This window comes from Poecilia reticulata, linkage group LG13, assembly GCF_000633615.1.
Source record: "Poecilia reticulata strain Guanapo linkage group LG13, Guppy_female_1.0+MT, whole genome shotgun sequence".
Classification (NCBI taxonomy): domain Eukaryota; kingdom Metazoa; phylum Chordata; class Actinopteri; order Cyprinodontiformes; family Poeciliidae; genus Poecilia; species Poecilia reticulata.
The window spans coordinates 27,579,864-27,604,091 of NC_024343.1; the positions used below are offsets into that span (position 1 = coordinate 27,579,864).

Below are 24,228 nucleotides of genomic sequence, written 5' to 3' on the forward strand. Positions count from 1 at the left end.
GGACATTGCTCCCTTATGAGGCCGACTACATCTCACACCATCAGTTTCCCTGGTGGACAGGAGGCTGTGCTGCTTCTTTGGTTGTGATTAAAATACAGTGATAATGAATCAGAATGCAATCCAAGCTTGTTTTTCTCTGGATGCTGGCTGTTAAAATCTCAATCTAATCTATGATGAGTTAAGACGATGTCGCAAGTGAGAGTATCTCTTTTTTTTCCCCCTTTCTAACGATGCCATAACAAAAGCTTCAAAATGCATTTAAATATCATTGAAAACGTAAATGATCTCAAGCAGGCATTTAATACATTTTTTCAGAAAGTTAGATTAAAGGTAATTAGGTTAGTATCGCTCCGTATAGCAGAAACAAATTAAATGCTGACGTATATTTATAAGGCTTGGAAGAGTTCATGTTTTATTTCTGTCACAACCCCAAACTTCAGCGTTTTCTGTGGGGATTGAATCTAATAGACCAACACGATGTACTGCATTTTGAGGTGGAAGGAAAATGATGCATGTCAGACAAGAAGAGCATTTAATCATAGAAGTTACCAAGAAGTCAGTGGTAACATTGGATGAGTTCTAGAGATCCATCGTTGTGCAATGTTGTTTATGTGGTCATTGGTGGTAGAATCCTAAAATAATTCCCATGTAGAGGATGCAGCAAAAATGCAATTTGGGGACTATCTACAATTTCAGCAAAAAAAATTGTTCTACCAAGGAATGAAGACAAACGCTTTCCACACTTATATTTTTATTTATTAAAAAACAGAGAGGCAAAAAAAAAAAGTTCTTTATTTATTTTCTCCCATAACATATACTTTCTGTTGCTCTATTGGATAAAATGCCCATAAAAAAAAACAAAAAACAAAACAGTCTGACATTTGTGATTTTAACGTGACAAAACTAAACTTCAAGGGATGTACATAGTTTTGCTAGGCATTGGTTGATACTTTGTAAGTTTGTTTGATGTGGGATAATTGTACTTTTTGCCTCGTGTTATTAGCTCGATGTCTAGAGGGTGAATTTTGGGCAAAGCGCTAATAGCCGAGCTGCAGAGTGTCTCTAACATCGTTTTTGAGGATTTATTTTCATTTAGATAGAACCACATATTTTCCTCCTGGTGCTTCTTTTGATGTTTAAGGAGAGGTCTCAGACACTGGGTGTGGGTTGAGAGGAAATGCAAATAAATGTGAGGGCAAAGCTCCGGCTGTCATTATACAGAGAGGCGGTAAACACATAAAGGCAAATGTGCTGTGTGTGTGAGCAAGGTAAATGCGCCGCGTGTATGAGGAGATGCAGATCCTCCGATGGGAATGTGTGCAGAGGATCCAATTAGGGGAGAAGACAGATGAAAGTGCCACTCAGAGGCAGTGGAGGTAAACAAGACAAGCTCAAAGAGTCCAAAAGTGCTTTTTCATTACACTCAGCTGTCATATACTTAAACTTTCTTCTACCTGTGTGAGGGTCAGGATGTCGCAGTGGAGCTCTGCTCTGCAGCCATATCTGGAACTAATGGCTAAATGAAGCTGACCATGCTGTGTGCCGCTGAAAATTGATCCACCAAGGAATAATGTTTCCTTTGGCAATGTAGCAAGTATCGTACAATAACTGAGTGTCCCTCCGGAGTAAAAAAGAAAAGAAAAACACATCACTGATGTTCTTTTTGTTGCTTTCTGTCACATGTTGGATGCTGCCTGCTTTTTAAGTCAGGTCTCCAGGTGTTATTTCTCACCTGTGGAGCTTCTGCAGTTAATTATTCAGCTACGTTAAGTATGGTGTCGCCAAGCGGAGAGTTGTTTATGTGTACAAGAACTTTTTGGTTAAAAAGTGCAAGTCGCCTGGTAAAAATGAGGGGAAAAAGCTTGCAATGCATTGATCCTATAATTCATTTTCATAATCATCTGTTAATCATAATTTAAGAAGTTCATAACAACTACAACTGCAAAGAACTAAAACAAGCTGGGAAGAGTGGGCATCCTGTATACAGAGACCATTACTCGTCGATGCATCCGCCCAGAGATAAAATCCCAAACCAATATGTTTTTCTTCATGTTTTTCCCACCCTTTTTTCTCTGCCCCTGTTTTGAGTGGAGGAGAAAACTGCAAATAAAACCCAGTACCAAAAACTGACGATAAAACAATAACTAATTATGAAAAGCTAAATAAGAACTGAAGTTTATGTTGCTGCAGTGCACAGTGGAGAGGATGATAAGGAAGGTAAATGCATATCCCAAGTTCACTTGTAGAGAAATGCAGAAAATTGTTCAGTGCGAGATAATGCCACTGCAATAAAAAAAAAATTTATTTAAAGACTTTTTACTTGGGTTGTAATAAGATCTCAAGATATTAAATTGTCACAATATTTCTCATTAAAGTGAAGTCTGTGTTGTCAGCATGACTTTCTCTAATGAAGTAAGTCTAAGCCATTGTTATGGGCCCTGTTTTATCTAAAGTCAAGCCCAAAAGTATTCATAGCTTTGACAGTTTTAGATCTAAAATTATTTTTAATTAACCTAGAAGTTTGATTCTGTTGGGGTATGAGTCAGGTATGTCTCAAAAAATGAAAAATAAAAGGGATATGAGTTTAAAACAAACTATTTAATGATTTCTGACCAACTTGTTTCCTCTGGTATTTTAACGATTTCAGACTCAGAACTATACTAGATGGCTTATTCTGAGCCACATTTGACAATCTGTCAAGTATTTACAATATTTACTGATAAAAGACATTGCAATGTATGAACTGGTTAAACCTGGATCAGAGTATTCTTCAAGCAATTCCAAGTTATTTAAGATCCAGTTTGTGTATGTTTTTTTTCACACTTTCTCTCTTTTGTGTTTTCTCCAAAATCTCATTTTGTTCTCATCAACGTAATATTGTGTATTTTTATCTGCTGTCATGAGCTGATTGTGTTGTTACACACTTCCCTCTTGCACATTTTATGTAATTAAACTACCTTTTGCGAGATCCAGTGTATGTAAGCATGAAAGCAATTCAAAAACAATAATCAGTCTTTATTCTTTACAAACAAGGTCAGCAAAGGCAGTCAAAGCTTCATGCAGTCTGCAAAAGAAGGGAAGAACATTTTGGTCCTTTATAGACTACCTACGCATTTATGTCAGGAGGTGACTTCCTTCTTTTCAAAAAGGAATCCTATATACATTACAATGATGAAGGTAGAGATAATGAGCATGAAAGTCTGTGACTGCAGAGGTTTCAGTGTCAAAGTGTGAGGATTGATCAAAGGGTTTACCGCAATGCATGTCAGGTTGAGATTCGGAGGTGTTATACTCTGAGCTGTAAGGTAAATAGCTCCATTGTCAGGCAAAACTTTAGCATAGGATGGCAACGTCAGGGCTTTCGCCTGATTTATCCAGCTACAGACTTAAAAATGCACATCATGGCCTTTACCATTGGTGTTTATAAGTGCAGCTGGCTCTGTAGTTAATTTTTCTTTTTGCTTAATCATTTAGGGAATCATGAGCAGAAATCAAAACCCGAAACTCTGTACATTTTGACTTTAAAACAAAAATCACAAGAACGTATCCCTCAGGAGTCACACATTCAGTGACAGTTTGGCCTCTTTATGCTTTCTGACAGGCTTATCTTTATATGTGTCTGTTTTTATCTTCCTCTGTGATGAAAAGGAGAAAAAAGTTGAGCAAGGCCCCTCAACAAAATGCGTTGCTCATTAAAATGCAGCGGCCGTTAGGTTTTCAGTGGTCTGTCTCCCATCAGTGTCTTTTATTATTTTCTCTCCATCTCATGGTGGACACAATCTTCAGACAGTGGTCTTTATCTGCCTGGTTAGAGTATTTGAAATCCCAGCTGGATTCCGTCATGAAAGCTGTACCTGTAGGGGCAGATTGGTCTTTGATTTACACTGTGCCAATAGGCAGTTGCGATTGTGTCAGGTTATCATTCTCCCTTTCTGTCTGAGCGTTTCCTGGGCTGCCGTGCAGAATAATTCAACTGTAGATGTGGTGTCACTTACTCACTAGAATTTTGATCAAAGTAAGCACTACAGTGTATAGACAATATTTCCAAAAATGATCAGCTTTTGGATGAGGTAAATAAAGGAAAAAATATGCAGTCTTTTTTTTTTCTAAGCTTTGCTCATAGCAAAGTGCTCCAAGGTATATGAATATGACTCCACACGTAATTGTTCCATATGCAACTTGTAGTGCCTAGAGCCTCCATAGGGTGACCATAGAAACGGTTTAAAAGGAAGAAGACGGCATTTGATTTGTTTGTTAGTGAATGCATTTATGCAAACCATGCAAGGTCATGTTTCAACTTAGCTTTTTGTGTTTTAAATGGCATGTCGTCACAATCTTCCATGTTGTTCAAGCTTGTAGCTGTATTCTTTTTTTCATGACCGAAATTGGAAAAAAAGCATAAAAAATATCATTGAATTCAGACATCAAGCATAACCTGTTGTTTACCCAAGACATTATTGATGGAAAAGTTACCAGTTCGACTTCACAAACTGAAAATGCCTTCATTGCTAGTCCAGTGAGAAGGAAGAACTCAGAAAAAATGTTTTGCAGAGGAGTAGCTTGGAATCCTAGCATAGCCACATTAAAACTCTAGAACTCTGTCCACAGCTGGTTTCTCTACATCAGTTTGTTACAGCCTCTTACTTGATTAACTTTACCCACAGTTGTCTCCTTGTTCTGGCTACTTACTTCCTGCTTATTAAGCTATTTTCGTTACATTGGCATAGCCTGTTTGTATTCTCTCCTTCAGATTTGTGTTGTTCTTTCCCTCAGAACCAAGATTGTGTCGTTATTCAACGGCAAAAGTGGAGTGTCTTTAGTCTGTCGTTAGATAATGATTCCGTTCACCCATTTAATTTTACAAAGCTAAACAGCCTTCCTTAAATGATCTTTGTAACAAAATTGCTTACCGCATCATTTTCCTACATTGTCATTCAGTGACCAAACATCCGTTAAACATTTTACTGTTGCAAAATGTGTAACGAAAAGGAAATGCATTGGGATACAACGGGCTTCCAGATGGCGTTGTTTCAAATTAAATATCATCATTGATAGGTATTTTCCTAGAACCTACATAAAAGAACCACAGACAACGTATATGAATTTATGACTAAACTTCTGCAAAAGGAGAAGACTGTCAACTGCTCCTCTGAGCCGTTCACAGAGCGTTCTGAAGATCTTTGGGTAGAGCTTGTCTTTTATTTTCAAACTTCAAAGAGGGAGGATAGGCAAGATAGACAGCAGAGGAAACAGCAGAGGTCGTAAAACATTTTACCTAAACACAGCAAAGGTCGTAAAACAATTTAACATCTGACCCATTATCTGAGCCCGGTTCAAATCTCGGTCAAACTGTTTCACATGAAGATAACAGGCAGCTGTGACCCCCAGGTCAGTTCACACATACAGTTTAAAGAAGAGAACACTTTAAACTGACGAACATTAGACTGAAATATGAACTAAAGTAACAACAAAATGATAATACCAAAAAATCCCTATCAATCATCCAGGAAACGGCATTTGTGATTTTTGAAAGTCTGATTTTTGTTATGAAAGTTTAAATTTAAAATTATCAGAATTATTTAAAAGCGGTTGAAATTTATTTGATTGTGTTTTAGTTATTCTACTTTCAAGTTGTTTTTTAAGGGTGTCTGGCTCTAAATTATAATAATACCTGGCCTTTACGTCTACATACTCAAGTATTCAGATTTTCTTAAGATATATATTTCTTTGAACCCAGCTTGAATCAAATTGACACAGTATTTGAAGTTTAAAAGCATGATTATATGGAATGCTGTGCCTTGTTAAATAGAGATATGAGAAAAAATTCAAATGGAACAGTATTTTATTTGTGGACATAAAAGTGCATTTTACAAGACCAAAAAATAAAAATAGAAAAGAAAAGCTACAGCTAGCTGAATCTGAAGGATTTAATTGACAAGTTAGTGTAGCAGAAACCTCAGGTACTGCTCTAATGCAGCTGAACTTTTATTTGCCCTTGGTGGAGGTGGTTGTGCTTTCTCTGACTGTTTTCATCATTATATAACCTGCCTTTTACAAGCTGTGGACAATAATGGAGCTTTGTTAAATTAGTTATCAGAATCAGAAAACAGTATAATATTGTTAATGCTTAATGTTAGTTTTACATACTCAGCATTTTTAATGTCTTTTCAGCTTTAAAATACATTAAGCTTTGGTTTTAGCTGCGTAATTTCACCATAAAAATTAAAGACCCTATTTTTAAATTTCACATTTATTGTCTTAAGGATATCTGAGAACTTTTAATGAAGCAATTTATAAAATATTTTTTGTGGAGGTATAAATATGATTTTGTGCCTTTATCAGATTGGTAAAATTGGTTACATGATATTTAATACATATTGATGTGGTAACAATTCACCAAAAGGTGCATAGATAAAATGCCACCTCTCCATTCTGTTTATCTCTGAGTATTTATGAGCAAAGGTGTTAATGTGGACTATTCTCTTTTTGAAATTTTTGAATAAGTTGGATTGTTTGTTTTTTTTTACCAGATGTACAGACTTTTCTCCATTTTTTTTTCATCAGACAAGAGCTAGGTATGGTGGCCCAGAGGTCTCAGGTCAAATACAATAGCCCCAACACAAATGAAATACCCGCAATGGAAATACAAAAGCTACCATGGAAATGACGTAACCTGCAGCAGAAGTAACGGTGCTTTATTTTTTAATAATTTTTCTTTATTTGGGTTTGTCAACTGAATACATTCACTTGAAGACTGGTCTCTTCCCTTGTCGCTTAAAATCTCATTTAATCATTTTGTTAAATCTACTTTGATTCCAAGCAACGTAGATACTTGCTTTATTTCTAGCAATTTCTTAGCCCTTCTTTACAGTCAGTCACTGTAGAAGAATGATTTATTTTACATTATTATACGTCTCTTCTTTTTTTATTCCTTGATAGAAATTAACTCTAGCATTTGTTCCTCCATTATGTAACTTAAATCAGAACGTGTGGTGACATTGACTATAAAAAGACTAGACATGGCATTTATAACACTTTAAAGGCCATGCACATTCTGTAGATGTGTGCACAGAGCTCACTTAACTCTTGTTTACCCATGGTGGCATGCTATTACCTCCATAGAGGTAGAAAAAAGCAACAATGAGCTTACGGAGAAACCGAGTGGCGGCTGGGGCTGAAATTGTGGTCATGGCATGATTGTTTTCAGGTCATCAATGACTCTAATCTTCAAGCTTTTGGTCTGCCGTCTTTTCTTTCTAGTCATTTGGTAAAACTGATTGTGTTCTTTAATCTTCCTCTTTATTCACAAAGGCTGTATTGATCACAGAGTCTCCCAGCTGAACTGCAAGCTGTCTCTGCAGCCGTCTGTAGCTACTAACAAAGACGTAATCGCTCAAACACTTCCAACTACCAATTTGTGCTGGTTCTCACTTCCTTGCAGAAGAGTTTGATAGGGAACTCTAAATTACTGTAACTGTGCCTCATTCCCAGGACTTTCTGTGTAACACACACACACATAGACACTAGTCAGCCTCAATATTAAAACTACTGACAGCTAGAGAGAATAACATAGATTATTTCATTAAAGTAGTCCCAGTCAAGGGGTGAGATATATTTTGCAGTGACTGAAAACTCACTCAGTTTTTTTAATTTGATGTGCTGAAAGCACAGAAAATAGTCTAGAGTAAAAATGAATGACTTTAACAGGGGCCTGATCGAGATTGCTTGACTAGTGGATGAGCACAACTCCAAAGGAGGCAGAACCTGGGAAATGTGTCCAAATGCAGTGGTTAGGTCCTGCAAAAAACTGGAGAGGTCCAATGATGGGGACATGTGCACCCAGAGCTTTTAAGAGCAAACACTTACCTGTGTAGTAGTCAGAAGAGCTGCTGTGCTGATTCTTTAAAGTAAGAATGCAGAAAGGGAAAAAAATAGTATCAGAACACTGAGAATCAGCCTGGCTCTTTTATTCCAGTTCTTTCCATTACAGCAAAGCAAGTTTGGAAAGGGAAACAGTTTAAGGTGTCGATTTACGGTCAAAATTCCCAGATCGCAGGCATGGCACAGTAGTTACAGTGAGCGCCTCATATGCAGTCCCGAGTTTGACTCCCATCCTTGGTGATGTACCGCATGTTTGTACCCCCTCACATACCGCCACTCGAAGGATTTGAGTGGCGTTTGAGTTTCTGCAAAGAGGATTGGTCCATAATTTGTCTGGAGAATGCAAGTCGGTCACCAGCAAAGCAAGTTGCTTTACCAGTTAAGATGGTATGTGGTATTGTGGATTTCACTCAGAGACACCTCCCCCTCAGGAGGCAGTTCTGCTCTGGGGGTTTCTGAGTTTCTGGCTTGGTCTGTGAGAACGGGGCTGTGAGGGTACGGGGGTTAGAGGGCTGCTGCTCCTGTGTTTCACTGCCGACCTGCCTCAGTGGGGTGTGTGACTTCTCTGTGGGGGGGGTGTGGTGCCTGCAGTGCTCGGTAGCTGAGGATACCTGCCCTTCTCTGCTTTTTGGCTCTGAGTCCTGCGAGGTTAAGGGTCATACGCAGTTCATATTTTATTCACAGAATCTGTCTACTTTGATTTCAGATGCTACCCTGATTTTCTAAAGTCAATAAAGCAGTTAAGAAGCCATTGCTTTCTTCTTCTAAACTCCCCTGGCATATTCAGGCAACTTGCTTATCCATCTGGTGCGTCTGATATGCTGCATCAGAACATGTGGGGGGAAAAAAGTACTTTTCACATGTCTCCTGTATAATTGTTAGTTTAATTCCTTATAGACAATTGTAAATGACTCGCTCTCTGCATCTTAAATAGTTTTTGCATTTTATTGCAAGGGAAGACTATTTCTAGATGAAAAATTTTCCTGTTGCAAAGTTTGTAGGTAATGTGGATTTCTGAATTTTTAAGTCTCACCTTATGGCACTTTGGGTTTTTAGTCTCCTATGCATTTTCTCTGACATTATATGAATCCTTTAACTGACGCTTACACCCATTCTTTTCCTCAAGACAGAAGATGTGTACTACTCTTATGTCAAGCACTCTTGTGTTAGTTTCCTGAAAATGTCCTTGGAAAATAGCTCACCCAGCTAGTTCACATGAGCCAGCTGAAGGACAGAACTGGGCTCTCTTACGAAAGGTGGGTACGTCCCGGAGCCTCAGCATATGGCATGATTTACATATTTCGTGGCGTGTCTTTCTATTGTGGTCCCTTTTTCAGAATACACACAATTCATGGGAGCCTCATAATGGGAGCTGCCATCAGCCCGCTCTTCAGTATCTCTGCATCCTTATTCAGATGCTCAGAGGAGAGACAGTACTGGGGGGGGGGGGAAGTGACAGTACGTGGGATTGCCTTCCTCCCCCTTCCTCACATACAGTACATAAAGCTTCTCCACACCTGATCAAAGGCATCACATTTTCTCTTGATTATTCAACTGTCTTATACCTGCAAACCTTCACAGCTCTTTAGCCTCTCCCTGACACAAAAGAGCAGATAATGAATAAAATGTCAAATATAAATCTCATCATGTATAATTAACAGAACACATTTCATTTGACGTACAGTTAAGACAGTGTTCGTGTGGGGATTATAGGGATAGTTGTGGTGGTTAGATCTACAAAACTGATACAGTGCTTGTTTGGATTATATCAAACTAAAGCATATGGATGCCTTCAATTGTCCTTTGAAGCTAGCAGATGCTCATCTTTCTGTATAAATATCGCTTTAGATGAAGCACTCTTTTTACGAGTACTAAAAAAATACAGACCCAATGTAAATAAGGAGATGAACCAAAAAGAGTTTAACTGTTCGTCTGTTCAGCCAATAGCTTGATGCTCTTCCACAAACGAGATCAGACTTCTGTTCATCGATGGTCTTTAAACATAATTGATGATGGCTTTAACTGTTAAAGATATACGGCATCTTATTACTCAGTAAATAGAAACAAATAACAATAAACAGAAACACTTTAATTACTTTTATGTATAAAATCTAATTTTAAATCACTCTTTCTGCAGAATACTAACATGGATCTTTGTACTGAGCAAAACATTTTTACTACCCAAAACAAGTATAACATCAATATATATTTAGAGGGTTCTGACCAGTGAAGCAGCACTTCTCCAAAGACAAACTTGCAGTTCTCCACATTATAAAGAAAATACCTTGGAGATGATATTAAGTCATTGTTGCTTAGACAATGGCAGGAAGAATGTTTGGATGTTTAACCTGTCAAACCTAAAAAGCTATTTGTTTAAATTAGCTCTACCATTTATGATATAAAAAGTGGTCAAATATTCAGCCGGTAATTTAACAGTACCTTGTTGATGGCAGTAAAATCTGCATATGGCTTCCCAGGAACTTGCTAATTAAAGATTAGTGGTACTGTGCACACAAATTCTATATATATAAATATATTGCTTGTTGTGTAATTGTTCCATCCTGAAAAAAAGCAGTTCAGATGAGTTCAGTAAAGTCCTAAATTAATTGTATTCATCCTCAGTCTGAGTGTATGTAATAATTTGGAGGAGTTGGAAGTAATTATGCCCTACATTTTTGTGTTTTTTTCCTAGTGTAAAAAAAAAAAAAGCTGAAAAAAATCAACATCTGTTGCCACTTATTTAAATTTATCATCAAACACCATTTATCCAGCCTATTAGACAAAATTATCTGATTGTATGGTTAAGCATCAACTAATTTATTCAGTTCATGTAAGGCAGCATTAGTGTTTTGGTTTCTCACTGTCACATTTTAGTGCTTTGAGAAGTAGATGAATGCTAATGGATGGGAGGATTTCAGAAAGTATACACCACCTGAGCACTGCTAAACCAAGTCTGCACCGATAATAAAACCTTTCCTTTTTTATCTTCTTTTGTCTTCAAGCTCTTAAGCTAGTTTCCCACCGTTATTGCACCTTAACCCTGATCTTTGTCAGATACAAAATCAAGCTGGATTCAGATGAGGTTCAGTATGGAGGGCACGGACGGCTCGACCATAACACCGATTTCTTCACTGAGCCCCAACCCTTCAATGGACGCTCCAACTCGATGCTGGTAAATATTTCTAACACGATACTTTTGACTCATAAGAGGTCACCGGTTTTTTTGTTGTTGTTTTTCTTGTTGAATGTCACTGAGTCCTAGTTTTGGAGCACACTGCAATTACAGATTCAGGGCTGTTGTTGAGTCTACAGCCACTTTTCTCCGAACCAATGCTGTATCAACATCATATTCTGCATACTAATTTGAGTATGATTTGGGAGGTTGTTGTATATTCACACTGAAGAAGAGGCAAAATTAAGCAGGCTCAAAAATGTCAGTATGCATACTAAATGAGGACAGAGTGTGCTGTTGATAGACACTATTGTCCCACATAGCAGTAAACAAATGTGGGCTTTTTTTTTTTTTATTTTATTTTTTTTTTTTTTTTGAGGAGTTGGTCACAGCTGAAAAGCATCAAAAGGAATTGTGGGCGTTGATGAGACGACTCTGGAATTGGCCAGAAAAACATTTAATATTATCTAACAAAGTTTGGATAAGCAACTTTTGCTCTCAACTAAACCTTTAAAGAGAGACGAATTCTTCATAAATATTAGATTTTAAGCAGTACTGTGTCAGAATCTTTGTTTTTATTCGTTTTTTTCTTATTACTTTCTTTCATTCCTCTTTGTGGGATTAATATTAATTCTTTATTACGTTTATTACCATTTTTTTTTTGTTTTTACTCTTGATCCTTAATATATATTAATTTGTAAATGTATACAGAAATCTTTTTCCTCATTCTATTTACAATAAAGATTGCACCAAGCTGAGGTCAGTAACTCCTCCTTCAGGTTGTTTTTGAGACTACAAAACTGAGCTTAGTTTTACTTGCTGTTTTATGAAGAGTAATATAGATTAAGATAGCCCAAGAGCCTAAATACCTAACGCCAGGTCGCATTTATTTTGTCTTTGTAAACAACTTTGAAAAATATTTCACCCTCAGACAACTGTGTTTTTTTCTCTCTCCATAAGCATGTGCTAATATGAAGTTTTTCATATTAAATCCCAATACAATACATAGAGTTTTCAAGGGAAAGAATACTGTTGCCAGGCAGTGTACATTTAATTATTTGAAGGGTGTGCAAATTGCTTGATCCTTTGCATTAGTCATAGTTAACCACATTATTGATGCTGAATCCTGACTCAAAGTTACGGATGTAGATCGCCACCGTCACCTGCATTTTTTTATTTTTTTTGCTTTCATGTTTTGTTTTCGCAGAGGTTTAAAAGACCCACCTTTAAAATCCAAAATGTTAAGGCAGCATTTGAAGGAAAAGACACAAGTTTTCTTTCTTAAATACACACCATGTTGATGATTTGAGCACTTTTTGTTCATCTCCCATCACTCACAATTTCTGACAAATGTCTTCTCATTCATCAGATGAATACAGAATAATACCACAATAGAATATATATATATACTTTTTTTTTATGGACTGAAACAGTAATAACGTTAATTTATGCAGTGACACTCAGTAAAGTTTGGGCTAAAGCCTAAAGTGTTATGTATAAATATATATACCAACCCGACAGCTTATTGATGCAACTTTTAATGTGATTGATGAATCTCGAGGATTGGTGTGTTTTTAGCTTTTGAGAATAAATTCACAGCAACAATAACGAGCATCGTTTTGAAAGACGTGACTTTAATTGATGACAGCTATCATTGATATCCATCATCTGTTTCCTTTTCTTCTTTTGCTCAATAAATCAGAATAGCTTTAATGAAGGGGTTCATTCTTATGCAGTTGGAGTTTGAATGTGACTGCTGTTGGATGTTGACTGCAGGAAATCTGTCTACATTATCTTGCCTTCTTGGCAGCGTTTTTCTTTTTTCTTCGTCTTGGCAGGAGAGAGGTTGCTTGCTTTTCTTTTCCCAAACATGCATGCCTTCACCCCGCCCTCACTGAGCGGATATGCATCTCTTTAACTATTTTACTCTCACAGTTTTACTGTTGCAAAGTAATTTTGTAAGTGCTGCCAGGAGAAACAAAGTCTGATGAAATAGCTGTCAGCGCATTAATGTTTTCTCCTTATTTATGTTGAATGTTTGATTTCTCAAATCAGCTTAATTGGCCTGAAACGGGGTTTGTAGTGAGAGAATGTTTTAAAGCCATTCTAATGAGGTTTAAGTGTGCTGGCATGAAAGAGGGCTGCTTTCCTGGCAAAGTGCCACTATCTCCCTGGTCTGGGACTCTCAGCCTAACAACAGCCCCATAATTTACTAGCTTCCTCTCAAGCTTTTAATCTCAGATAAAGAAATGATCAAATGTGGCTACATGCATCAAGGCTAGATCCATCCATCAGGGGGGAAGGGAAATACTGTATCTAGTCTCCGTTGCATTAGGTTTTGTTTGTGAATATCATATTTGCCTTCTCTGCATTTTCTTTTGCACAAGCTTGGCAGTTACCCTGAAGTTATTGGGCGTCATGGGAATCTGATATCTGTGGTTCTTTCAGTCTCCCCAGCAAACAATGTGCATTATTCATGGCGTCAGAACTTACCTTTTCATGTGCATGCCTTTTAAACCTGCACGGCACCATGTAGGGATGTAAACTACCTGAAACGACGAGCCGCTGGTCCTCCATCATGAGAGCCTCTTCGGGCTGATGCGATCAAATAGCATTGGTTCTAAAAATGTAAATTTTGTCATGTTTGCTCCACTGATGCCCAGATATACTCAGATGGTTACCTGCTTTATGTTTAATCCAGTTTAGATATAATGATGAAGTCATGCTTAGTGTTTTTTTGTTGTTGTTGTTGTTGTTTTACGTTTGCTTTGTTCTTGTGCTTCCTAAATATTTCATGGTTGTGTCTAAATTATTTAAAGAGAAAGTTCAGAATTTGTAAAGTTCTATCAAAAAGTTATAAGGATTTAATATCATGACTCAAATACACAAGTCTTTAAGTATAAATCGATATATGTGGCTCTTATAGTTTGAAATCTATGACTGATTTTAGAAACATAATAGTGGTTTGTGTGGAAAAACGATGTACTCTTGAAATTGGCATTCAAGGCAGATAAACTGTTAATTATGGCATTTTCTGTTTGTACTCTGAAGTTGGATTTACTGATTTCCCAGTCCGAAACACATCCACTCAAGTTTCCGCTTGAAATTTAAATTATGACTGAGAGTCTGCGCTTACCAGGCCACAATTCAAAATTCAATATGGCTGCCACGTATACAGAAACACAGTGAAAGTTGCAGGTAAAAACCTAATATTTGCACAAACTCAGACCCAACGCATCACACCCCTTTTGCCGAACATGTGCAGCGTTGTTTTAAACAATTTGGGACATCCACAATGTTTGGATGTGTTGTTCTGTAGCGCAACTTTAAAAAGTAACACCAAAGCAAAACAAAGACAACACACAGCTATCGCTACGAGCAATAAGGTTTTTCTCATGAAGCTACAGTGCAGGAAGTAAGGTGAACCACACCAAATTTTTATGTCGACATCCATATTTTTTAATCGCAATAAGATATGTAGCCCGCTTCGCACTTAACTGAATTACTCACCGGAAACGATGTCAAGCAGGATGTACATCAATGATAATGGAGAAAAATCTGATAAAGTCCAAATCCAGCTGCCTGGAGCATTTAACCAGCTCAAAATGCCGCACAGCATACGCCCTCGTGGTGTGATGAGAAGTTCCTCTGATCAGAAAGGATCTCCCAAAAACGGCACATTTATGGTGCATTCAAGTAAATCTTATATATTGGATTATCTAAGCATAAAGCAGCTCCAATGTGATTTCAACCTTTTTTATGCTAAGATTTTGCATCAATTTTACCCCAAATTTCAGATGAAGCCGCTAGCTGTTAGTATTTGCTGCATGTAAGATATTAATTGTTGATTTCTTGACAGAGCTGCTGTTAAAGATATCTGAACTGTCCCTTTATATTTGTGCCATATTTGACATTGCACCTGCTGGGTTGCCTGTTCATTTGAACTTCACTTGAACCTCTCTGGATCAATACTGAAAGTGTTGCTGTAAATGGGTGGAGGATATAATTCAATATCAGGTGTTGGGCTGTGAACTTCAAACTGCCATGAATTTCTTTTTGCAATCTTCAGCCATTCCTGAACACATCATTCCGGAGCTATTTTGTCAACTTTATTTCAAAGGTTCTTCCTTTTTCATGCAGACTCTGATCCGCTATCATATTAGCTTAGGTTTCATCACTTAATGACACAGTTTCTCCAATCTGTTAACTTTTTTTTTTTTTTTTCCTGAGTCTTATTAATTTAAACACAAGTTCTTCTGTCGTGTCCCTCCTGGCTAAAATGTGAAGTTTAGTTAGCTAGTCATCTGCTAATTTTGGCACTCGTGCAAATTAATGGGGAGAAAGAGAGGAAGTGAGAGGGAAGGAGCCGACAGGGAGAAAAGGATGGAGGCAAGCGGGGACTGCACACGCGGCACCCAGTCTCCTTTAAAGGCGGCTTCATAGAGATTTGACAATAAGAATATAGTCTGGAATAAAGCTACTTTTTCTCCTCCTCTTCACACCTACCGGGTAATGACAAGAATAATCAGACAAAAGCCACTGCGGGGGATGCAGCAAGGTGCCCACATCATCCATGTTTTATTTAACAACTAATGCTTTCAAAGTCTGCTCAAACTTCTTTTCTCCCGCCTTTTTAATGTGTCTGACTGTTCTCAAGCTTCCTCGTTACAGAGCGGTAATAAACTCTATATCTTCCAAGAACGCATCACACTGCAGCCTGTGAGTGCACATAATTAGATCAAGGAGGCAAAGTCAGGAGCATCCTTGTATCCTGGTAGGCTCTGGAGAACACTATGTAACCCTGACACCCAGTGTTTGCAAATCTGGTCAGGGTTTACTGTAATCTATTTAGTCCTGTCTGTGGGATCCTTTTCTACGTTATCAAAGAAATCAATAAAGATAAAACAGATCCAACTCCTCAAAACAAACAAAGGAAAATGCCAACATAGATCCCAAAAGAGCTTATAGATTGTACACACAGTGCATTGCAAAAGAACCTTTCCACATTTTGCCACATTACAACCACAAACTGCAATGTGTTTTATTCAGACTGTTAATGAAAGACAAATATAAACTAGTGCATCATTGTTAACTGATGAGAAAAATATGAATTGGTTTTTAAACTTTGGCCAGTAAAAATGTGAGAAAAAAATGTTTAGTGAATTTAGAGTGAAGCTAATATATAATGTATAGATTCATTACACAGAGTGAAATATTTACGGCCTTTATTTGACAGAAGAAATTCTCCAGAAAAACATTTCCAAAAGCAAAATATGGGAGTGACATTTTTCTGACTGAACAAATAAATACTAGATGTTTTATAAGCAAATTAAAACGTATATAAAATTACGTAGATCTTTTAAATATATATTTTTAAAAAACGTATTTGATTTGAAGTCATGTGGTTAAAAAGTGCCATTACCATCATCCAGTAAGGAAAAAAATACGGAACATGGTCAATTTTGGAAAAGTTTTCTGAAAAGATCATTGTGATGTTTTCTTTTTTTGGGGTGGGAGGGATGTCACAAAAAGAGTTTGAATTGTAGAAATCGAATTGTGTACCCATTAAGAAATTGACAATTGTGCTTTTGGCTTTGGTCAACCAACATGGACTTCTCTGTTAGCAAAGTGTTTAATATTAAAGGTTTCAAAAGATCCCAGAGGAACTGATAGAGACCCTTTTCACAGACCTTTTCTGTGACTAAACAAGATGGGGGGGAAGTTTGAGGCAGGAAAATGACCAGACCATTGAGTGTGTTTGAATGAGAAACATACCGTTTCATCAAAGGCCATAAAGACCTCATTGTGAAATGTGTTCAAAATGTAGTGGATGTTTGGGGGTTGTTTTATGGAGTTGAGTTGAATAGCCTTTCATTACTGACATGGCAATTTAGCCTGATTTATAACAGAGAAATCTTAAAGGAAACATTTGAATATCATTTTGAATAAAACTGCAGCGAAATGGTAGATGTGCATTGGAATAAGGTGGCCATTCAGAGCAACCTTTTTTTTTTTTAAAACTGCTTGGTGAAGAGATTTGCATTTAAGCCCACCACTGTTTTGTACATTTGTAATTGTTTTCATTCTCTTTTTACGTATGTGTAAAACAGCAGGGTTTTTTGTTTTTTATATCTACCTTTAGGCTATTTAGTACCAGATATGACAACTGATACTTTTAACTAATCATTTATAGTCTACTGTAATATATGGTGCCTCACTGGTCCACAGAATATTTGGGAGCTTTGGGTTTTGGGATGTATGTAATTATTGCCAAGTTTCATTCATATTATTGAAACATGACACACTGATCTTGACTGGGCAGTGAGGCCTGCAGTACATTCAGTATCATTTGTGATTCTTTTCTGACTCCCTGGGTGAGTCGTTGCTTTGCTCTTGGATTCATTTCGGTAGACCAGCTTCTCCTGGGAACCGTGACCTCTGATGTTTTCTCCATGAGTATATAATCTACAGTAACTTTATGTCTTTGGGTCGAGTCCCAAAGCTTTAAAAATGACCTTGTGACCCTTATAGCAGTCAATGACATTGTTCTTCACCTGTTTGGGGGGTTTCTTTAAAGTATGGCTTTGTATTTTGCATTATGGTCTTTTGATCTACTCATTTGACAGATATTTACGATTTAAGCAATTTCCTGAATCCACAGCCCTCACGGTAATTGGACCTGGATGTTTCAAGGGAAATAAATTTTAAAAATGAAGACAATTTGGGTAATTTATGATTTAACAAGGAGAACATTAATGCTTTCACAAATGGACAGATTAGTTTGGATATCTTTTTTTTTCCTTTGAATGAATTAAATTATCTTTCAGTAATCATATTTTCACTGCTCTGCATGCATGTAGCTACAATATAATTTCTCCCAGTCCAGCTCAAGATTTTTGTGTTATATTAAAATTGTTGCACATCTGTTAGTTTTATTTATGTGCAAAAGATACTGACATTTAAGGAGCACATAATACCATCCATCCATTGTCTATAACCATGTCTTTGTGTGACTTTTGTTAATCGTGGCAGTTTAAATCAGTAGTTTGCCTCATTAAGGGCAATATGTAAAAGGGAACTGTTTTAAATGGATACAGATAAAACTGAGTGAAATGCTCTCATTCTCTTTATCTAGATAAAAATCTGTCAACTTTCTTTGTCTAAGAGAACTGACAGTTTGATCTCCTATGGGGAGCCTTTTATGAGGCTTTTGTACATCAAGGACTACTATTGAACAATTACAGTTTATTAATTTAACTTGACAGAAACTTTTAAATACTCTTGAGAATAAAAAACTCCCTCAGTGAGGAAATTTTCGGCTATCCTTCTTGGAGTTCGTGTCACATGTACAGTTTTGTTTGAGTGTTCTAATGTCAAAAATGTAATGCTAAGAAAGTGTGAAGAATAATTAGCTGCTCTGAAACCTTTTGATAAACTTTGCATGCATCAAAGGGGGTTGTCTCCTGTGACAGTTTCTCAAAAAGAAATTAATCTGAAATACGAAGGAGAAGGAAAGTGAAGAGAAATGTAGCAGGCTTGTGGCAAATGATCAAAAGCCGTTCATTTCCGTGGCGCAGATCTAAGACCTGACGTTGATGAGGAGGTATGAACTAACAGAATAAAACTGTGACAGCAAGCAAAGGACCTTCTTCGTACTTTTACATACATATATAATATCCAACAGAGCACTGTTAAATCCTCTCACACCTCTTTGCACTGCATCACAAAAGTCTAGATTTGCACACATCAATTACAACCCTAAACAATGTCATGTTCAAATGTAGTTTAATGTGATCAACCAACAGAAAGTAGTGCGCAACTGAAAAATGAGAAACCATTCCAAAAACTGTCAACAGTGTCATTAATTACCCATCCGTCCTTTATACCAATGTAATCCATTTACTGTTGCTTGTGCCCGTCTTCTGCAGCCAATAGAAAAAAGAGAGAGTAACTGTATAGGTCAAGAAAAACATGCAAACTCCAAGTACATAGACTAGAAGTTTGCTGCACAAAATCCATGCTGGCAACATTCAGCGGTCATTTAAAGAAAAACAAATAATCTATTGACAATATCTGTTTGAAGGGTTATTTTAGTCATATTGTTTAAATATCCAGATTGGAAAACTTAAGATAAGGTCCTTTGTAGTCAGAATGAAAAATTGGAAGGTTGAATGTTTCACACCAGTTCTCAAAATCCAATATGGCTGAAAATACATTTTTAGACACAGTTAAAAAAAGGTTTTCTGTACTTTTAACTGTGCTCCTTCAATAACCATCTCATCAAAGTGTTTAGAAGTCAAAAATTCAGAAAAACATTTTAAAAAATTGTTACGTTAGCTAGACTGGCCACTAAGCAAACCTCAGTGGTTTTAGGGGTTTTACTTCATAGAGTGGACGTAAAGAAATGTTTTCTTTCTTTACTGCCCCATAAACAGTTCCACCCATCCATGCTGCACATGCTTAAAAACAATCCTGCAGCATGATGCTGCCAGCACCATGTTTCTCCACAGTGATGATGTGTTGAGGGTGATAATCAGTGTCGGTCTGTCACACATGTTGCCTAGAAAGTTACATTTTGGAGACATTACACATAGGTGGAACTTTTGAAATAACTTGGTTTCTGATCCATACATTTTCTGATGTAGGGATCAGAAAAAAACAAGTCTGAATATAAGTGGACACTAAACCTTCCACCATCATAAGCCATGTGTAATTGTAACAGTTTTGAGCTAAATTTTTGTTGCTATATTGCAACAAACTGTAATAAAGTGCAATTATATGTTGTGATCACAATGTGATAAAATTACTAGAATTTTTATATAATTGATACTCCAAACTGCAAGCACACTGAATGGAAAATAGTATTTTTTTTTCTTTTCAAGACTACCCAAATAAAAATAAAATTCATCAGGGTGTAATGTTTCAGCTTGACAATCTAGTAACCCTTCTTGTGAGCATATCATCCTCTAAATCCAAAGCTTAGCCAACCTCCAAGGCAGGTTTTGAATTGTTACCCTGCCAGATTCTTTGCCTGCCTAATATACAAACTACATGTTGTCTACAGAAGTGCTTACAGCGGGTTGATTCTTGTTAAGTGAGTAATGGAGCCAAACAGAGACATGTCTGGAGAGTTAAAGTGCACAGATAGTCAGGCAGTGCGTTCACAAGCAGCTGGGGTCTGGAGAGCGGAGAGTGGATGTTCCAGCGCAGCGCCTCATGAATCCTTTATCAGTGTGTTTGAACATTGATCAGATTGAGTATTAGCCCAAAGGCTGGACTCAGCTCTTGAGGGGAGTGCAAAATCCAAATTCTCTCATGTGAGCACGCAATGAGGCAACAAAAGAACATCCACGAGACAAAAGGAGGCAAAAAAAATAAAAAAAAGGGACAAAGTATGTCGGCAAACTTTCTGCTAATCCAATATTTAAAAGCGAAATCTACTTTACTTCCCTCTCATCTCATTACGTTGTGCACCTGTGATGGAGTAAAGTGGAGATACGGTTTTTTGTTCTACAGTAAATGCTGTTTGATCCGACGGTTAGAGGAGCCTGCTGTTGCCTAGATATGAGATGTTCCTTATGAGTGTGGGAATGAAATGTGCTTTGAGAGCGGCTGAAGTAGTAAACACCTACTCCTAATGAGTAATCAGAGGCAGCAGAGGCTTTGCAGACATATTCAAACAAATCCCAGAGGACAGTTTGCCCTGACGAAAAAACAGTAATGCGTTGAAGAGAATTAAGTCGAATATTTCTGAGTAATTCATTTGAATATGTAGTGAGTGAGTGGATGGGAATGATGATTCATAAATCCCCCACATGATTTAACCGGGGATGTGAAGTCATTAGCACGGAATATCAGCAGGGTTATCACAGGGATGATGCGTTTGTGAAACCATTCTACACACACTCTCTACGTTATTTATTAGCAGAAAACAAATGTTTCATATCTTGTTAGAAACTAGTTCTTGGCGTTTGCACAGTGGTCAGCAACTTTTATCATCTAAAGAGATGATTTGAATTCGACTCCTAGTGAAAAACGTGTCTAGAGCTGCAAAACCTACTTAGCCCAATGTTAAATGTTTGTATCAACTGTTGATGAGGTATTTATGAAGTAAGTTTTCAATTATGCACCAGTTAATTAAGCAAAACACACCAAAAGCATGAATATTCGAGTGCAGTGATTGTTGTTTGACTCAAAAATTACTCAAAAGAGAGATGTGTTGTAAACGATTAAAGAAAAATAACAAACCTACTGGAATATGAAGTGGCTACAAATGGTTTGCTCCTTTTACATTCAAAATAAAATCTATTCTATATGTGTGTGTCCTTGATATATATAGATATCAATTTGTTTACACTCACATTTTTTTGTACGTTTCTGTCATATTATAATTTAATTCATAATAGTGTTCAAAAGTCTTAAATTTGAGTTTGTGAAACCTGCAGAAACCACAAACTGTTTATGTTGAATTATACTCATCTGCTGTAGGTTTGTTTCAAAGCTTATAAATAAAATGCATGCTGCACAACACGCTGGCATAGTCAGGTGTGAAAAAGAAGAAAAAAACAAACTTGTAAACATAAAAGAAAAAATTTAAAAAGTAGCGGAATTAAGGGCAATTAAAAATGGTTGCATGGTACTGTGGATGCTCTATCCACCTTATGAGATGCTTTTTGACATATTGCTGCAGTTTTATGCTCAGTTTAACTAGAAGAAATGCCAGACTTTCTTTTTGAGCAGCTTTTACTGAATTATTTATTGTTAAGGACTTTAGTATTTCGTTATATTGAATCTTCGGATTGTGGAGGGAACCCTGCAACGTTTGAGTTATGTCAGCAGATGAAAGTCTTTAGCTGTGTTTGTCAGAATGTATGTTTGAAGTAATTTGTTAATTTGAACGTATTCCGCCGCATGCGACATTCGCTTCGCTACATTTTCCGTTTCATTCAGAATTCGTCACCGTTTGTCACACTCTCCGTTTAGTGGAAATAAAAGCTGTTGACATACTCCAGGTTTGGCGCAGTGGTAGCTTTTGTCTGAACAGGTGCAGCGATTCATTCTGGCTTTTCTTCCCTCTGTGGCGCCTTTGCATGCAGACTCTCCCACTGTGACTGTTTAATTAGGCACCAATGTCTGTGTCAGTGTTTCAGCGGCGGGCTGCTCGACTCCCTCAATGACAAACTGTTGCCAAAGAAACGCATCCACGGCGAGCTCAGATCTACTGATGCTGAGGGGCGGCTGGGAGAGTTCAGCGGGGTGATTGAACTGTTTACAACTCTGCTCGCTTTTTTTAGTGTTCTGTTGGGGAAATATCGCATCATTTATGTCTGTCTTGCTTTTCCTTTGGCATGAATCTGAAGTGACTAATGATACACGATGGCTTCTCGCCTCCAAATGACACTGTGAATATCAAAAGGATTGATCAAAGGCTTTATTAGCCACACGGCTTGAAAATGAGGCCCTCACTAGGCTGACTCTTTGTACTATATATATATTTAGGCAATCTGACATTTACAAGCTTTGTTTGTTTTTCCTGCCCAGTCCACAGAGCTTCTTTTATATCAGTTTATGCCCAGTGGCAGATTGTGCTTCTTCACACAAGCCCATATTTGCAATAGATACACAGCCAGTATTTGGGAGATAATGAGAAACAGTTATTGCATTGATTGGAGAATTTGGAAATTAACATTTTAGAAGACGGGGTGCCCCCAATTCATGCACAATTGCTCTTTTGTGAATGGAATTTGGATTTTAAAAGAAATAACACACAAAAATTTCAACCAAATTAACTGAACAATTGAAGGCTTTAAAAGACTTCCAACTCTAGAAAGCTATCCCTAAATTGTTTAAAGAAATTGATGTAAGATCTAAGTGCAGACAAAAAAAAAAATATGCAAGAATTTTTCCCCTGCTAGATGATGTTGTAGGAGATCTCTGATGGAGCAGTGAAAGTATTTTTTATTTTATTTTATTTTTTTATGTTTTTGTTAGATTGTAACATATTTCAACTAGCTAAAAGCAAATACTGTATTTTGCAGTTTCCCCTCATATTGTCAGGCCAAATATAATTGCAGGATACATTTGCAAGGTTAATGGTTTACTTTTCCTCCAGGCAGTACATATCATGAAACATAATCTTATCAAGTCTTTCTCCATTTATTAGCAAAAGTCATAATAAAATATTTACTCCTATATTAATTTGATCTCCACCCCAGTTCGTGTTCAGCAGCTGTGATAGATCTTAAAACAGATGCATGTGTGAAAAAAGCCTCATCCTCAGCTATGCGCACTGATCGGCCACTTTATTAGGTATACCTATTCAACTTCTTCTAACAGCAATTCAGTCAATCACTTAGCAGCAACTCATTGCGTATGCGCCTAGACATGGTGAACACAAATTGCTTAAGTGGTTGGTGAGTGTATAATCTTTCTTACATTATCAAAGAGTTATTCAATTGTTCTACAAAAGCACTAGTTCCTGTCATGGTGCGTGGAACAAAAAAAAAAAAAAAAAAAAAGCAACAGAACATGCCTTGAATTTCCAAACCTCCTAATCCTCTTTGAATTGCTTCAAGTACTATAATAACAAATTGTCAAGCCTTTACACAAAGAAGCTTTCCTGTAGCCTTAAGGCCAAAGTTTTTTCTTCCACAAACTACACTTGCAATTGCGACTCACATGTGAAAGCCATAAATAACATAAACTTCACTACTCGACATCTTTCCAAGAATTGCTTCGATCGAGCAATAAGTCACTGGAATTGGTAGAAATGCTACGCAGCACACAGATTTTGGTTGCCCTTTCAAAATGGTGCTTTTGCATTTTGGTCGCTCAGCAGGTGGGTCATCTTCTCATGTATGTGTCGCTGCACCTCTTCCCTTGTCCTAAATAATTTAACATCTTTGCAGGTTTTTGACCCTGGGTTTGCGTCCCCGACGAAACCTTCAGCAACTTTTGATTAATGTAAATGTATTAGTTTCATTTGTTTTTTTGTTTTGTTTTTGTCAGACGCTTCAGAGTTGCATTCCCCAACCAAAAATATACGAAATGTTGTCGAGGGGAGAGTAGCGGTGGGATTTGGGCTTTGACACCCTTTTGCTCAGTTTCCTGACTCTAGTGCCATCCAGAGGCCGAGAAGCTGAAACACTGTCACGTTAATTATACCTTCCTAACCT

General features: G+C 37.2%; 1 protein-coding gene across 1 annotated transcript in view; it reads left to right on the forward strand.

The window, feature by feature from the left end:
* The window catches only part of gbe1b (glucan (1,4-alpha-), branching enzyme 1b), a 108,648-nt gene that overhangs the window by 83,428 nt on the left and 992 nt on the right, over positions 1-24,228 (forward strand). Inside the window, exon 15 of the mRNA XM_008426352.2 lies at positions 10,936-11,053. Coding sequence (XP_008424574.1) covers positions 10,936-11,053 — 118 coding nt within the window. The remainder of the gene's footprint in view (positions 1-10,935; positions 11,054-24,228) is intronic.